General features: G+C 41.6%; 1 protein-coding gene across 9 annotated transcripts in view; it reads right to left on the reverse strand.

Annotated features, from left to right (window-relative positions):
* ARID1B (AT-rich interaction domain 1B) overlaps window positions 1-18,336 on the reverse strand; it is a 442,707-nt gene that overhangs the window by 375,899 nt on the left and 48,472 nt on the right. For all 9 annotated transcript variants that reach the window (XM_033234961.1, XM_033234967.1, XM_033234968.1 and 6 more), the window contains exon 2: window positions 12,151-12,345. In XM_033234961.1, the coding sequence (XP_033090852.1) occupies window positions 12,151-12,345 (195 nt within the window). The remainder of the gene's footprint in view (window positions 1-12,150; window positions 12,346-18,336) is intronic.

Raw genomic sequence — 18,336 nt, forward strand, 5'->3', positions numbered from 1 at the left:
ATGAAAGCCTTGGTGAACGAGCCCACCTCGGAGCTAACCATGGGAGGCAGATACATGGCTAAAACACACAAGACATTTTTGCAACAAGCTGGACAGATTTCACTGGTCAGAGTCTACGATTCAGCAACTTCTTTATTTGTAGTTTGGAAATGTTTGTGAAATGCCATGTAGGGCTCTAGATGATGGGTCCACACCTGGGGAAAACAGTCCCTGCCAGTCTAGGGCATATGTTCTAATGGAAGCATCAGACGAGTGAGGTTCAGGAGGGGATAAGAGAACTGGAGAAAACAGAATAGGGCAGGAGGCAGTGGGAGTGTGCAATTTTACTGAAGTCAGAGAAATGTCTCAAGGACCTGAGATAGCAAGCCCCGCAAGACCAGGCCAAAAGCCTTCCCAGCAGGAGGAAAAGGAAACACAAAGGTCAGAACAGATGAAAAAGGCTGAGAAAGGCTGAAAGGCTGAGAAAAAGATTTAAAGGCTGAGAAACAGAGGAGGACCAGGTTGTGGCCCAGGCGGTGGGCAGGAAGGAGCTACCAGGTACTGAGACAGGAAAACTATAGGAGGCGACACTGAAGAGGGAAATTTTTACACAAGAAAAACTTTGGAACTGTCGAGAACAATTCTGTGTTCCCTATAAAGAGTTAGCAACCAAAAAGTCCTGTCTCCAAACTTTAGAAATCAGAAATCAAATCCGCAGCCTCTCTTGCAGCCTGTGTACATTCACATGACTTAAATTCTTTGTTAGATCATAGCAGAGTTTGATTGGGAAGTAAGCACACTGCATGATGCTCCTTGCCAGACCTTGGTGGCTTTCCGCAGCAGTGGTGATTTCTTGGTCAGAGCTGGAATCCCTCCTGGAGCCTCATGCCTCATTCTCCACTGTGTGCTTATCACTCTCATGGCCTGCTGCGTATGTGCAGTGAAGCATCCCTTAACCACCATTCTTGGAAGTGTGCTGTGATACATCAGATGCCATGAAGACTAAGGGCCAGTGATGTGACCAAGTTATCACTCTTCCCATCCTTTTATTTTGAAGCTAAGGAGGAAGAAGAACGGGTGAGAACTCAGCCAGAGACACTAGGGCAGAAAGAAGAGATTAGCTCTTTCTGGCAGCTGAAGGGAATTCTAGTATTTCCTCGTCTCCCCAACTGCTATGATTTGAATGTATTCCCTAAATTTCATGTGTTGAAATTTTAATCTCCAAATTCACATGTTGACTGGAGGTAGGGACTTCAGAAATCAATTAGATAAGGTCATCAGAATGAGGTCCCCGACAATTGGACTCATAGCTTTATGAGAAGAGGAAGAGAGATCTGAGCCGGCATTCTCCCACCCTCTCACCCTGTGATGCCTTCCACCAAGCTATGAAGGAGCAAAAGGCCCTCACCAGAGGCCAACACCATGCCTTTTAACTTCTCAACCTTCAGAATAGTAAGAAATAAATTTTCTTTCTTTATAAATTACCCAGTCTGTGATATTCTTTTATAGCAATAGAAAAGAAACTAAGACACTAACCATCAAATTTTGGCCAATTACTGAAGAGTAACACCTTGTCGTCTCCATGACCCCTAACGAATGGCACAGGACCCACAAGTAGGAAGAAAAGAAGGTAGGCCCTATTTCTCCATGAAGCCCAGGGCACTGAGGAGAACCTCCAGAGATGTAAATCCTTAAGATGTCTGGAAAATGACTATTGGGATACCTGAAGATCCTACTAGAAATCTCAAGGTAGGCCGGGCGCGGTGGCTCAAGCCTGTAATCCCAGCACTTTGGGAGGCCGAGACGGGCGGATCACGAGGTCAGGAGATCGAGACCACCCTGGCTAACACGGTGAAACCCCGTCTCTACTAAAAAATACAAAAAACTAGCCAGGCGAGGTGGCGGGTGCCTATAGTCCCAGCCACTCGGAGGCTGAGGCAGGAGAATGGCGTAAACCTGGGAGGCGGAGCTTGCAGTGAGCTGAGATCCGGCCACTGCACTCCAGCCTGGGCGACAGAGCAAGACTCCGTCTCAAAAAAAAAAAAAAAAAAAAAGAAAAGAAATCTCAAGGTAATATACTAATTGAAAAAAAGGGGGCCGGGCACGATAGCTCACGCCTGTAATCCCAGCAGTTTGGGAGGCCAAGGCGGGTGGATCACGAGGTCAGGAGATCGAGACCATCCTGGCTAACAAAGTGAAACCTGTCTCTACTCAAACACACACACACACACACACACACACACACACACACAATTAGCCGGGCATGGTGGTGGGCACCTGTAGTCCCAGTTACTTGGGAGGCTGAAGCAGGAGAATGACGTGAACCTGGGAGGCAGAGCTTGCAGTGAGCTGACATGCACCACTGCACTCCAGCCTGGGCACAGAGCGAGACTCTCTCAAAAGAAAAGAAAAAAATGGAAGCCTCCTTGTTGGCTGACCCTTTTAAGAAAGCATCTGAGGTCACAGATCCCATAGGCCAATAATTACTCTGGCCTTTTCCTTTTCCCAGTTCTCTTTGGAAACAATGATTATGATACTGATTATAAAGAAACATCTAATCCTTAGAGCTTTTTGTTTGTTTTTTAATTATTACATTTTAAGTTCTAGGGTTGTGTACAATGTGCAGGTTTGTTACATAGGTATAAAGTGCCATGTTGGTTTGCTGCACCACATTAGGTATTTCTCCTAATGCTATCCCTCCCCCAGCCCCCGACAGACCCCGGTGACTTAGAGTGTTTTAAGAGCTATTGCTTTCAGGCATGCTCTCGCTATCATTGGCAGCTCAGGCTGGAAAACCATCCCTACGTAGCTGTCTTTTCTGTGGTGCATCTCAGACTGAAGCTTTCTTCCAAAAGACGTTTGTCTCCAGCTCTCTTGAGGACTAGCTACTATAACTAGCCAAGTGAGGCTGGTTATGCCATGTCTCAGGACCATTAAGTAAAACTTAATTACCCCAGCAATGACAGGTTTTGCATTTTAATTCTAATACCTGCGTATTTTTGCTATTAACATTAGTCTGACTTTGTTTCTGAATGTTCGGTGTTTTATAGATCTTGACTTGGATTCCTGCCTTTGACTAACCCTGAAGAGTCGATTCTACAGGTTGGTTTGCTTGGTAATTATTTTAAAAAAAAGCATGCTCTTACCAAGTCAATATCAATAAAGGGAGATGAATTTGGCTCATTCTTTGGAATATGGTCTGCTTTCTAAATTAAACACATTTCTCTGTAAGAATTGGGAAGCTGGGTAACTCCTGCTGTTTATCTAGTGACCAAAATTTTGGATTGCGGCTATTTAAGTAGGCAAGGGATGTTTGTGTTATACACGCACACTACCCACACTCAGATCTCAAATCCAGGACATCCCAAACATTTCTAAACTCGAGTCCAACTGCAGAGCTGCTCTCGAGGCCTGACGAAGCCTGGATTAAGCAAGGCTCCCTGGCTCTGCGGAGGGGTCCACAGGCCACTCTGAGAAGCGAGACGGCTGCTTCTTTATAATTCCCTACTTCCCTCACGCTCCCACCCATCTTCTTCCTCTGCACCTTCTTGCCTTAAGAGTTTTCTTAATTTCATTCACAACTACAGATTTAACTTTTAAAGTTCCTTTTCAAAACTATAATAAGGGCAAATAGCTTTAATAAATTTGTTACATGTAAAAATAATCAAACTGCCATAAAGAATTTAACTATTGGCTATTAACATAAAAGAAAAAACTTCTTGCCTTTAGAAAAAAAACTTGTTTTAAAATACAAAAACAAAGCCACGTAGCCTACCTCATGGGAGTTAAAGAGTTAAAGTAATGCATAGAACATAAATCTTGAAACTTATTTCTATCCCGACTTCACTTTATACAATTTGTCACAATGTTGTACAATATATACTTCTTTTCAGAACTACTTAGAAAGTAACAATGTCTTAAAAATGAGTAATTGCTAGATCTCTCTTTGCTTCCTTTTGTGATTTCAAGAATGTCAACCTTAAGATTTTCTACATATCAAAAAGGACAGGCTGCACTCTATACATCTAACACATACCAGGTTCTCTCAGAACAAAGACCTTATCTGAGAATGCATTCATTTTAAAAAAACAATAAAATTAAGAATTGGAAAATAATTTATTAGACTGCTTCCAACAATTTGCTAATCTTTGAAGAAGAAAGAAACACCTTTTTCTCTTTTAAAAAGAATTTTAAAGAATTTGGGTCAGCAGTTATAGTAATACAATTTGTCAAGCATCAGCCCATACATTTCACAAGACTGTTGAAATAACAAGACTTTAAAATCTAATACTGAGGCCAGGTATGGTGGCTCATGCTTATAATCCTAGCACTTTGGAGACCAACGCGAGTGGATCACTTGAGTCCTGAAGTTCAAACCAGCCTGGGCTACATGGCAAAACCCTGTCTCTACAAAAATATTAAAAATGAGCTGGGTGTGGTGGCATGCACCTGTAGTCCCATCTACTCAGGAGGCTGAGGTGAGAGAATCACCCGAGCCCAGGAGGTCAAGGCTGCAGTGAGCTGTGATCGTATACTCCATCCTGGGTGACACAGCAGGACCCCATCTCAAACAAACAAACAAAACAAAAATTTAATACTGAAATGAAAAGACATTCACTTATTGTTACTTTAAAGGGGAAATCCAAGCTGGGAGGTCTTATAGTCCAACCCTCTCATCTGGCAGAGGAGCACGATGAGATCCAGATTTTCCCAGTATCACACACAGATTAGACATTAATAGGCAAGGACTCAACCATCCCAGCTTCTGGTTCTGGGCTCATTTCATTCCTTTGGGTCAGTGGTGAGTTTCTGATTCACTGAGTGGGCCAAGAACCAGCCATCACCACCAAGCCTCCAGAGGGTGTAAGCTGCCCCCGCTTGCTGACGTGGCCTCCCTCTAATACCTTGACTCACAGGGCAGTCACGGGAGATTAAGGCCTTCACAGTCAGGTGTCACTGATATGGGCATCCTTAGGCATCCGTGGCAGGATTTTCTTAATGCCCTGGGAGACTCTAACATTCAGCAAAGTTTGAGAACCACTTGTCTAAGATACGTCACTTAATCGCTTTAACTTTCCATTTATCTTGTGGGATTTCCGTTGTTGTTTAGCGTTTGTTTTTCAAGGAGCACTGACGGGATATGGTTGGTTGATTTTACTGATGTCGACTTATCTTTATTTGAATTATTAACATTTTAACAGAAATATCATGCTTAATGTTTCTTTGGTGAAACCAAATAAATCACACTTATTTAAAATATACTCAAATAATTCAATGCTACCTAAAACACACACTTGTTCGAGACCAACCTGGGCAACATGGTGAGACCTGGTCTCTACAAAAAAATGTAAAAATTAGCTGGGCATGGTGATATATGCCTGTAGTCCCAAATACTTGGGAGGCTGAGGTGGGAGGACTGTTTGAGCCCAGGAGGTCAAGGCTATAGTGAGCCAAGTTCATGCTACTGTACTCCAGTCCGGGCAACAGAGCAAGACCTTGTCTCTAAAAATTAAAAATAAAACATACATTTAAGATTTACATCTCAAAAATAAAATAGAAAATCTTACAGATATTTTAGGTTGAAAGTCTATATTGCAAAATACATAGTGGAACTCATGAGTACACGACAAAACAGTATAAACTACCAGCAGAGAACAGGTGCTATATACTGTTTATAAGCTTAGAAAATTGAGAATAATGTAAATGTACAGATAAAAAACAAATGTATCAATATAAACATCCTAATATAAAAGCAGCTTTCCAAGTTAAAGTGAAATCATCTCACACTTTCTCATTAAACTTTCAGGTAAAATCTGATCTCTCACTTTTAAGAAAAAGGCTAAAGATTTAAAAATCTGTATTTAACTTGAAATGTGATCTCTTCTAATATATCGTTCTAAGAATGTCACAATTCAAACACGTTTAAACCCAAATACAATATAAAAAGTAAACAAAACCAGTTAGGTATTATAGGAATTTACAAATCTTTTCAAAAATATTTCCTTTTGTTGTTGTTGTTGTTTGTTTGTTTGTTTTTTGAGAAGGAGTCTTGCTCTGTCGCCGAGGCTGGAGTGCAGTGGTGCGATCTAGGCTCACTGCAAGCTCCACCTCCCACGTTCACGCCATACTCCTGCCTCAGCCTCCCGAGTAGCTGGAACTACAGGCGCCTGCCACCATGCCCGGCTAATTTTTTTGAATTTTTTAGTAGAGACGGGGTTTCACCATGTTAGCCAGGATGGTCTCGATTTCCTGACCTCGTGATCTGCCCACCTTGGCCTCCCAAGGTACTGGGATTACAGGCGTGAGCCACCGTGCCCAGCCCAAAAATATTTTCTTACTACAAAACTCCATCTACAGGGAGCTTTGGCATCACAGTCAGTAGCATCTGCTCTCTACTTGGAAGCAGAAATGTGAGGTATAAATGTATTTTGCTGGTAAACCTTAAATACCTTCATGTTCACTGCTGAAGAACAACTGAGGAAACCACCACAAAATGTGGCCAACAAAAGGCCATTATTTATAAAAATCTGCAATCTGCTGAAGGGCCTCCAGACATTTCAGGTGCACAAGCAAATCAGCTGGGCTCCAAGTCTCTTAGTACAGAACACGAATGTATGAAAATGCTATAAATAACATAGTGAAATTTCACAGCATTTCATTATTTTACTGGCCAAAGTGTTCACCTTCATCTTATTTGTGTGTTTATATATGTATATCCACAAATATGTTTAACATATAAATATACATATACACATATGTTTCATTACAGGAGAATGCTATTGTCACATGAATGTTCTTTTTAAACACATGTGGGAGCATACATGTGCACACAGATATGAACAGGCATCTTTAAGTAAATATAAAGACTATCAAAAAATTAAGAGTCTGAATGTAAAACAGGCACCAGGCACCCATTCCTCTCCATTATACTAAGTCAACTTATCCTTTCTCATCCTGGACACACCATCACAGTTGCAAACATAGGAAGTCTAAACTCTTTTTTAGATAAAACAAAAATTAAGCCCTGAGTATTGACTTCACATTTAGGATTCAAAGATTGAATCATAACAAACATTTCATGATGAAAAACTCTGGAATTTTTAAGTCTTAAACCAGTCTTCCTCTCCCCATTCATCCTTACTTTTCAGAGCTATCATGCAAACAAACTATATCAAAATATGGCTTTAATTACATTTAAAAGAAACATATTTTTTTCCTGAATAGATCAACAATATAAATTAACACAGGTAGAAACCCTAGAAATTGCCTAGCTGCTTTAATCACCCCAAAGGAAACATTTATTTTAGCCAAACAATTGTAATGTTTGTCTCATTTTTAGAAACATCTGCTGCCAAAATAAACATTTGCATTGGAAGAAGTGTTTTGGCTGTTAAGAAGGTACCAAATAAAATGCTTATGTTCTGAAATAAATATTTTACTCAAAAAACATGCAGCAAAATTAGAATAACAATCTTTTTCAAGCCCTCTTCAAGGAAACCTGTTTTGAATTGTTTTTACTTCAATATGAAGTAATAAGTTCAGATGAATCACCTTAACAAAAATAATTAGTTTATATTTAATTTTGCCATTTTCTATTTCAAAACAATGATCATCGTCTATGTTCCTGCTTTAAAGTTCTTCACAATACAGATACGCCTTTAAAAAGTAAAAAAGTCATGTTTTCCCATCATAAAAGCACTCATGAACTTAAATCTCTCATTTTGCTTTTTTCTTTTTGCCCTGTTTTATAATTCCAACAGGCATCATATTATCAAACTTCTATAAGAATAATTAAAATATCAACCCAATTACAAAAAATCTCAGGGAAAATCTCAGTCTACATAATTGAAATCTACTTGACACAAATAAATAGCTTAGCTTCTGTAAGCTATTTCTCCTGGGTGCCATTTTATATGAAAATCTTATTTAAAACAAGTTGGCAAAGGCCTAGGTGTACATTTATGATCATAAAGGACAAGAACAATGAAACAAAATCGGCATTCCTGATCCAGCAAAGTATATCTTGGTGTCTTTAAGGTTTTTTGTTTTTTTTTTTAATCTGAAAAACTCAAGAGTCAGATTCTAGTAACCTTAAAAATTATGCATCTTCTGTATAGCTGTCTAATAGATGAAATCAGCCAAGGTACTTCTGTTAACCAACCCCAGGTCTGAATTCCAGAAGCCTGGAGGCAGAACATTCTCCACAGAGGCATAGAAAATTCATTTCCCCCCCGAACGCAATAAAAACCCAAGTAGACTAGTTTTTAGGGCACCGTGCAAAACTAATCTGTTTAGCCATGTATTTGCCTGATGATGTGGGAGAATCAGCAAGTGAAAGACCACAAATCTAGTTCCAGTTAATAAAGACTAAAATGATGTACTATTATCACGTCATGCTTCAAAGAGCCAGTCATGAGTATATCTCAAAAACACAATTATCACCATACAAATCAAAGACCACCAGGGTAATACTAAAATCAAACACAGTCAGTGGCCAGTTCCTTCAGACTTTCAGAGACAAAAAAATAAACAGTGATACTCTCCATGTTAAATTTCACATCAGCACTGCAGTTCTTTCTAACAAAATACTCATTTAAAATTCATATCACAGGAGCAGAATGCCAGCCAGGAATCAAACTGTGACCCCTGAGCCAAAGACAACTTACCACTCAGCTGGTAAGTGGGCAACTCAATTTACAAACTTGAATTCCTGCATTTTAATCCTGTGCAGAAATATATGAGCAGTATTAAATGAACTGGATTCAGCTCATTAGAGGTTCACAAACCAAACACAGAAAGTTCTGGAAGCCATCCAAAGCAAAGTCATGCCTAGGTGGTGATGTCCACTCAATAAATACTCAATGTCGTAATTATCTTTCAACTTTTTCCCCGAAGAACATTATTAGCCCCAACTACAACAATGCTTAGCCAATTACATTAATCCTAAGGGAAGATGGATAGGACCAGCAGCCAATCACAGTGCCAGGATCTTCATTGTGGACAAATTTATAATTATCCAAAATTCAGAAACAAAGCAATTCACTGAAAATTCCTCCACAAAGAACACACGCTCAAGCTAAAAAAATGAATGCATGTGCTCTAATAACCTTTGCTCTAGATCTTCACTATTTTTTTCCATTTCAAAAACTATTAAGAACTGTTCACATGACCTTGGTATTATAAAAGCTGTATGTCTCCTTTAAAATGTTATACACATTCAAAAGTGCATTCCGTTATTTTTAACCTTTTAAATTTTAAAACAAGATACTATATTTCAAAGCTGTATTTAACTAAATGAAAGGGTAAAAAGGCAATACAGATTATTTAGACCTATGACTTTGATTAACTCATTATGAAAGTTCGACACTTCTGCAGCCAGGATATTCAATTTCTTACCAGATAGACTATTTTCCTTTCATTATCAGAAAGATCTGTGCTTAATTAGAACTGGGTATTTCTTTTGGTTAGCAGTAAAATATCTAATCTAAAATCTTAATTAAAAATTTGCTGAAATACTTGATGGGCAATCTACATCAATTTGTTCCTTCAAATAAATCTAAGCGTCATTGGATTTAAAAAGTGTTTAAGAGTCACAGGGATTAAATGGAAGAAGCTAAGAAAATTGAGATTACTCTATATATTTGTGTATGTCCTCTACTTTTAGCTTTACACATTTGGGAAAGAAAATAATGAAAAACATTTCCTAGGTAATCATTCTTTGCACACCCTCTCCATTTGTTTGACTCCCACTTCGGGACTGGAAACTAAGCCAACATCTAGAACTTCTAGTAAGACTGAACTCCTTCAGAGACCAGGGAGATCTGGCTGCTTGCCATGAACAGCACCTTTTGAAACTGACTTTTTAATCTTACATCAGGGAAACATGCTGAAAAGCAAGGTAGGGAGACCAAGAGTGGCAACCATCCACTTCTCTCCGCCTGTCCCACTACTTCTTACTACCCTCCCACCTCTGCTCTCTTCCTGTGGCCAGAGCATCATCCACAGCTATTAGCTCCCACATAAAATCAACAACGGAGTGCAATGGGGACTTTAGCAGCCAGCTGCCTGGGCCGTCTTCCTCTCAACTAAAGGTGAAGTTGCTTTAAAACTAAAATGAAGGAGAGAAAATCGCAACTCTTTCACCTTACTTTTCATCATTTACAAATTATTTCCCTCTCACAACTAGCAGCCACAACTAAAGATTTTTACTCTGGGCAGCAAAATATTGCTGGCAAAAAGGAATAATGTGGAAAACATTAAGAGAACAATTAAGTATGCAACTGACTGCTAGAATTCTGAGTGGGTAACCTTCAGTAATTGAGGGGTGAGGTCTTCTGACAACAGCAAAGGGTGTTCAATCAGCATCTAGGACTCAAAGGCTGAGCTACCTCTATTTTCCCCCATAATGGCCTTAACATAAAAAAAATCATCCAAGTGGGAGCAAAGATAAAGAAGAAAGACAGCATTTTATTTCTTATTATATAAATAAAAGACTTATTTTATTTCTTTTTTTTTTTTTTTTTTTAGGGTCTCGATACATTGCCTAGGCTGGACTCGAATTCCTGGGCTCAAGAGATCCTCCCACTTGAGCCTCCCGAATAGCTGGAACTACAGGAGGGTGCCACCATGTCATGCTATTATAACATAGACTTACACAATGTTATAATTACAATAAATTTCGATAATAAATTAATAACAATAATAATGAAATAAACAATAATTCACAAAACAGATCAAATAGTGTATAAACCAGAAGGCTCAGAAGCAACCTACTGATGAACTGTTAATATACAGCTATGTCTCATGGAAAGTATGATCAATCATTCTCCATATCCACGTCAGAGAGAACAGAAGTTATATCTAATTTTTCCCCCTCAACAAAAGATGTCTGGTCAGATGGCAGCATTTCCTGAGACGGCACTGTCAAGCCCTGCTGTCGGTTGCGGTGGCAGCACTATGGGACGCCTCAGCCTGGGGCAGTAAAATGTGCAGCAGCAGCAGCCCGACCCACTCCCTGAGGGTTTAGGCATGATATGGCGATTTATAAATAAGTCTTTCTGGTGCTCCTAGTAACTAAATACCCTAACAAGTCTGAATCTAATTGAGTCTTTTCCAAATTTCATCCTTCCTCCAGCCAGCATAAAGGGGTATTCTTTCAAGTATCCAAAAGACTAGGTTTATTACTGTTAGATGGTAAATGGTCATCTAAGGTGACACCATTTGATTCTAGAGAAAAAGAAGGAAAATGTTGGGTCTTTTAAGAGCAGGAAAAGTCTTTTTTAAGTAAAAACACAAAACCCATCAAGACCTAAGAAAACAGATGCACATCGAATCCTCTTATATGAAATACAGAAATCTTTTCCAAAAGGTACGGAAGAAATAATTTGTTAAGAAATGAAAGCAAAATAACTTTGGGAGACTAAACTTTTTTTTTTTTCATTTTAAAACCTTCATGTCATCCTCATGGAAAAGACTTTTAAATGACTTGAAAATTCACCTTAAGATAGTCTATTCACAGCTCAAAATCTGACACAGTCTGACAGAAATGTTAGAATGCCAAGTTCACTTTAGAGCTTACATCTGTTATAATCTGCCGCAAATTTATGACACAGTGCATCTATCAAATACAGCTGGTCCCGCTGCCCTTCTACCAAAGAGTATTCTGTCCACTTTAAGACGTGCACCTTGGCCGGGCGCGGTGGCTCAAGCCTGTAATCCCAGCACTTTGGGAGGCCGAGACGGGCGGATCACGAGGTCAGGAGATCGAGACCATCCTGGAGAACACGGTGAAACCCCGTCTCTACTAAAAAATACAAAAAACTAGCCGGGCGAGGTGGCGGGCGCCTGTTGTCCCAGCTACTCGGGAGGCTGAGGCAGGAGAATGGCGGGAACCCGGCCGGGAGGCGGAGCTTGCAGTGAGCTGAGATCTGGCCACTGCACTTCAGCCTGGGAGACAGAGCGAGACTCCGCCTCAGAAAAAAAAAAAAAAGAAGTGCACCTTTCCATGTTTAAAAGAAAAAATTATACTTGTGATTATAGAAACAATAAAAATTAAAGCAGAAAATCCGTGCAATGCCCCCTAATTCTCTTAAACATCCATCTTCGGTGGACAGCAAAAGGCAAACACAAAACTATCACGAAAAAGCAGGGGGTCGGCGGACCAGCACAAACCTGCTGCTGAGGGTACTGCATTCCGCCCATGGCCCCGGGAGTCCGACCCTGGATGCCAATTGGATATCGCTGTGGGCCTGGGGGGCCGTAGGAACCTCCTGGGTACGGACTGCTCTGCTGAGGCTGAGAATGAGGGTTACTGCCCATGCCATACAACTGAGGTCTCTTCATCACCATTGGATCCATTGGGCTGCCCTGTGAAGACATCAAAGAAGTCGGTTTATTAATTCATTCTTTATTACAAAGGCAGAAATTTTTGTTATGTTAACATATGCATTAATAACACAACTATCCTTAAGTTTTGAAAATATTAAAAACAATGACCTGACAAAAAATTCAGAAAGGCATTAAGGATGCCTTTCTTTGGCATTTCTTGTAGATGGATACAAGAAATTTTATTTTTTACTTTTAGGAAGGTTTTAACAATTAAGAGAGCTCTGGAGTAAACAATACTAAAAAAGATTTTGGACCATAAGCAGAGAGAAAACATTTGCATCTAAAATTCTATTATGCGTACAGGAAAAGAGTATGATAGTTAAGCTCACCCACCTCCTTTTAGCTTACTAGTAATAAAAGAGCAGAGGGTATTGAGTGATTAACATTTTCTGCCTTCAAAGTATTCTTAGGGGCCGGGCGTGGTGGCTCAAGCCTGCAATCCCAGCACTTTGGGAGGCTGAGACGGGCAGATCACGAGGTCAGGAGATCGAGACCATCCTGGCAAACACGGTGAAACCCCGTCTCTACTAAAAAATACAAAAAACTAGCTGGGTGAGGTGGCGGGCGCCTGTAGTCCCAGCTACTCGGGAGGCTGAGGCAGGAGAATGGCGAGAACCCAGGAGGCGGAGCTTGCAGTGAGCTGGGATCCGGCCACTGCACTCCAGCCCGGGCGACAGAGCGAGACTCCGTCTCAAAAAAAAGTATTCTTAGAACGATAATTTTATTTTACAACTGAGTCTTCAAGTCTTGATCAAACCTTAGTGCAACTGAGTGTTCATTAAAAAGTGAAAAGATAGATTTTAGATCATGCACATGTCCAGGTTAAGATTTTGTTCAGAGACTAGCAGTGTGTAGGGATGAGCACCCAGACCATGAGTCACAGCACCTCTCCCCATGTAAATCAGCATCTTACCAAACACAACCAGTTCACAAGTAGATACTGAATTTTATTTTTGGTTTGGTGAGTCAGGCCCTGGGCTTCAGGGCCGAGGTCATACAGGAGGGCTAGGAGTGGAGCCTCAGCCCTTGACGTCTCGGGGCATCAAAGGAACAAAGCAATGGGCAGGAAGGCCCTCACCCGGTGCTACAGAAGCAGGTAGCATTCACCCAACAGCTTCTTCCTTCCCTCCTCTGCCCTTCCAAAACCACATATTGATCCCTACTGTATGCCAGATGCTGCATTCACACTGAGGTAAGCACACGGGGACTTTCGGGAAGGCTTAAAAATTAGCAGGGTAAGCTGAAGACCATCCGGGCACCATCACAAGACCCTGTCTCCACAAAAACTTAAAAACTTAGCCAGGTGTGGTGGCAGGTACCTATAGTCCCAGCTGTTCAGGTGAAGGCAATAAGATCGCTTGACCCCAGGAGTTTGAGGCTGCAGTGAGCTATGACCACACCACTCCACTCCAGTCTGGGCAACACAGTGGGACCCTCTTAAAAAAAAAAAAAAAACAGAGGCCGGGCACGGTGACTCACGCCTGTAATCCCAGCACTTTGGGAGGCCGAGGCGGGCAGATCACTTGAGGTCAGGAATTCGAGACCAGCCTGACCAACATGGTGAAACTGAAACCCCATCTCTACTAAAAATACAAAAATTAGCTGGGCGTGATAGTGCATGCCTATAATCCCAGCGACTCCGGAGGCTCAGGCAGGAGAATCGCTTGAACTCAGGAGGTGGAGGCTGCAGTGAGCCAAGATCATGCCACTGCACTCCAGCCTGGGCGACAGAGCTAGACTCCATCTCAAAAAAAAAAAAAAAAAATTCCCAGGATAAAGAAGAATAACACATCCAAAGTGGGAAGGAACAGCACGTACAGTACACAGGGCAGAAGAAACAGCTCAAGGCACTGGGTCAAGGGAGATAAACTGCCTGATGTGTATCAGGAAATAAAAACCGTCTGGATCCACGTGAAGCACGAATTTGCAAAGAGGATGCTGAAGCAGGCAGAAGCCAGAACATGGGTGAGCCCTGCAGAGCATTCTACAGGCTCAGGCTGCCTCTGACAGAAGAATACAGGACTGCTCCCTTGGGCACCTGACCCAGCTGGAAGCAGGTCACGTTGCCCTGGCAGGCAGGTGAGGCTGAGGTCCTGAACTGGCAGCAGTGGTGGGAGGAAGCAAGCCCAGCTCCAAGGCACAGTTAGGAGGGAAATGCAGCAGGATTTGGAGACCGAATGAGTGATGGAAGCCAGGAGCCAAATGAGATGGAGTGTGCAGAGGGAGAAGCCAATCACCATATCCCCAGGAGTGGGAGCCTTCAGTGGTCTACACAGGAAACTTGAGGCTCTGATATGAAATCCAGGTGAAAATACCCAGAAGGAAGAGACAGAATGAGCTGCAGCTTGGGGAGTAAGGCCTGACCTAGAAAAACAGGTAGAGAAGTCAGCAAAGAGGACATCCACTCCCAGAGAGCAGGGATTTTCTCTGTTTTATTCACTATGATATCTCCAGGGCATAAGTTGAACAATATACCCAGCACATTAATTGATGAATTAATCAATAGGAAGCAGTAAAACCCATGAACTTTATTTAGGAGGAATATATGAAAGGAAAACAATGGGTAGTGAACAGAATCCTAGAGAATACCACCGCTTAAGAGAAAAGGGAAAATGAACCCACAGACAAGCTGGAAGAATGGTCAGAAAATGTAGAGACTCTGGAGAGTGTGGTATTACGGGAGGGAAGGGAGTCAGGTGTAGCAACGAAACAGGTGTACCAAATGCAGTCCAGGAATGCAGTCAGGTGAAGGGTAAAGGTTTCTGCTATACTTGACAAGAAGGCCACTGCTGTGCTTGGCAAGGACAATCTCACTGCAGAAGTGACGGCTGAGGCTGGAAGAGGAGGAACGGAGGGGAGGTGAAGACGGAAGACAGGAGCGCAGACCCTGAGAACTGCCAGTCCTCCCACCGGCACTCCCACTCCAAGGCTGCATGGGTCCTTCCCATTCTCTTTCTTCCTCAATATTCTGGTGTTCGCTTTAAGGATTTGGTGAATCCATTCACCACACATTTACTAAGCACCTACTATGTGCGTTGTGCCCAGCACTGGAAGCAGAAAGATGCAAGCTTCCATGTCCTGGAGATTCACTGAAGGAGACAGACTGAACAGGTCACAGTGCAACACAGCAGCCATCCAGAACGGACAAAGTACCAAGGCAAGGCGAGAAGAGGGTGTCTCACTGGGTCTGCCATGGATGGGTTTTAACAAAGGCTTCCTATAGGAAATACTGAGCTCAGTCCCAAGGGATCCACAGGAATGTGCCAGGAACCCATCTCACCTGAATGAAGCTCTGTGGAGGACACAGGAGGAAAGAGGGTGCTTTGCTCCAGGACCCACAGCCTACAAATAACTGTTCTGCTCAAAATTGACCATGTGATGCAATTTTAAACTGTTACTACTTTCACCAGCCAAGACAGTGTTTGGACTTAAAATGATAGAAATTAGGCCGGGCGCGGTGGCTCAAGCCTGTAATCCCAGCACTTTGGGAGGCCAAGACGGGCGGATCACGAGGTCAGGAGATCAAGACCATCCTGGCTAACACGGTGAAACCCCGTCTCTACTAAAAATACAAAAAAAACTAGCTGGGCGAGGTGGCGGGCACCTGTAGTTCCAGCTACTCAGGAGGCTGAGGCAGGAGAATGGCGTAAACCCGGGAGGCGGAGCTTGCAGTGAGCTGAGATCTGGCCACTGCACTCCAGTCCGGGCGACAGAGCGAGACTCCGCCTCAAAAAAAAAAAAAAAAATGATAGAAATTAAATGACAGCACATTTTTTGCCCAAACAATATACTGATTTTGCACAACCTGAGTCGCCTTCATAATTAAGTGTACAAACATATATGTTGATATATTTGTAATGAAACTAAAATCTAGGGCTAAGAATTCATTTTCTCATAATTATTTAAATTAGAATTTATGCCTGATAAAAATAAAATGTGATTATTTTCTAGATTTTCCTGAAAAAGGTAAAACTTTTTACGGAAGTATGAAAATCAAGGCTGAGTTGGTGATTTCAAAATCAGCCAACTGAATGAAGGGCCTATGGAGAGGCTGAGTAAATCAAATTTCAGGCTAAATTTCCAGTACGGGGCCCTGAGGCAGTCCTATCTTCACATTCAATCTAGACAGCCCAGGGCATAGGAAACGTCTACTTATTTCACTTCAAATAGTGCACGACCAAAACTGCCTTAATTAAAGCAGAAATGTTGAACAGGAAAATGATTGGAATGTCTATGTTTTAATGCTATAGATAACAGTGCAGCAAATTCATCTTATCAGTGACTAAAATTGTTTTGTAATATCTGTCTCATCACTGCCATCAACTCTCACAGTCCTACTTAAAATTCAGTTAATTTGCACCATGTCAAAAATGTTAGCTTAACCCTGAGATTTCTGAAAATTGAAAGCATGAAATACACAGATTATCTGAACCTCTCAAAATGCATCAAATATCTTTCAATGAGACTTCAGATAGAAAAGCAGATACTCATACAGTGCAAATTATTTAATTTTAACCTCTCCTTATGGCCTATTATTAAATATTCATCCATAGTCCAAATCCTTCCTGCTGTGTACTCTCACTATTTTGAGCATTAAAAATGTACAACTGCGGGTCTCAACTCCTGCTTCTCACTACTAGTCCCTTGAAGAAACCAAAAACTGGCTGGGCACGGTGGCTCACACCTGTAATCACAGCACTTTGGGAGGCTGAGGCAGGTGGATTGCGTGAGCTCAGGAGTTCAAGACCAGCCTGAGCAACACGGTGAAATCCCGTCTCTACTAAAACACAAAAAATTAGCCAGGAGTGGTGGCGGGCACCTGCTATCCCAGCTGCTCAGAAGGCTGAGGCAGAAGAACTGCTTGAACCTGGGAGGCAGAGGTTGCAGTGAGCCAAGATCGTGCCACTGCACACTCCAACCTGGGCAACAGAGCAAGACTCCGTCTGAAAAAAAAAAAAAAAAAAAAAAACACAAATCTAGGACTTCTGGAAAACAGAAAGGCCAAGCTGCTTCTCATATTCACATCTAATCTGAAGCAATTTTAAGTGGTTTTGTTTTTTGAGACAGGGTCTCACTCTGTCACCCAGACTGGAGTGCAGTGGCACAATCTCAGCTCACTGAAACCTCCACCTCTCGGGTTCAAGTGATTCTCATGTCTCAGCCTCCCGAGTAGCTGGGATTACAGGCACCTGCCACCACACCCAGCTTACTTTTGTATTTTTTGTAGAGACAGGATTTTGCCATGTTGGCCAGGCTGTTCTCGAACTCCTGACCTCAAGTGATTCGCCCGCCTCGACCTCCCAAAGTGCTGGGATTACAGGCATGAGCCACTGTGCCCAGCCAATTTTATGTATTTTTTTTAACTTCTATCCGGGTATGACCATTTTCATTTCTCACTGAAAGTTTATGCTCTATCAGGGTTATCATCCATATCAAAAACAGTTCTCAACAACTTCTCTAGGTTGTCCAAGCATGTTTTCATTTCTAGATGGCATTCCACAACTGCTGCAGCTTGAGTTTCAATTCCAGAACATAAGACAAGTGCTGTGAAGTCCACAATATATACAACACCATTTTCAAAGAGCTCTTAACCTAACCAGTCTGGTTTTAGCTAGTTGGCTTTTAATGAAATTTTTTTACTTGATAAGACTTTCTTCCTCCTTATTCAAAGTAAGCTTTTGGATGTACATGTAAGTAGGAGTTATTCTCTCTCTCTCTCTCTAAGGAAGAAATACATTGTTTATTTTTAAGAAATGTTTGTATACAGATTCTTCTAAACATATTGGGTAGCACAATTCAGTTGTATTACATGTTAAATAGGCTTTCAGAGGCTGGCCTGGGAATCCAACTATCCTTTTTAAGATGAGCCAAGTTAAAGGACAACCTGCTTATATACTTTCAGCATACTTTAGATATACTTTATCCTTTTCATATTTAGATAATCTGTTATCACACTTTCAGAGTATCCCT

This window comes from Trachypithecus francoisi, unplaced genomic scaffold (assembly GCF_009764315.1).
Source record: "Trachypithecus francoisi isolate TF-2019V2 unplaced genomic scaffold, Tfra_2.0 Lachesis_group15, whole genome shotgun sequence".
NCBI lineage: Eukaryota > Metazoa > Chordata > Mammalia > Primates > Cercopithecidae > Trachypithecus > Trachypithecus francoisi.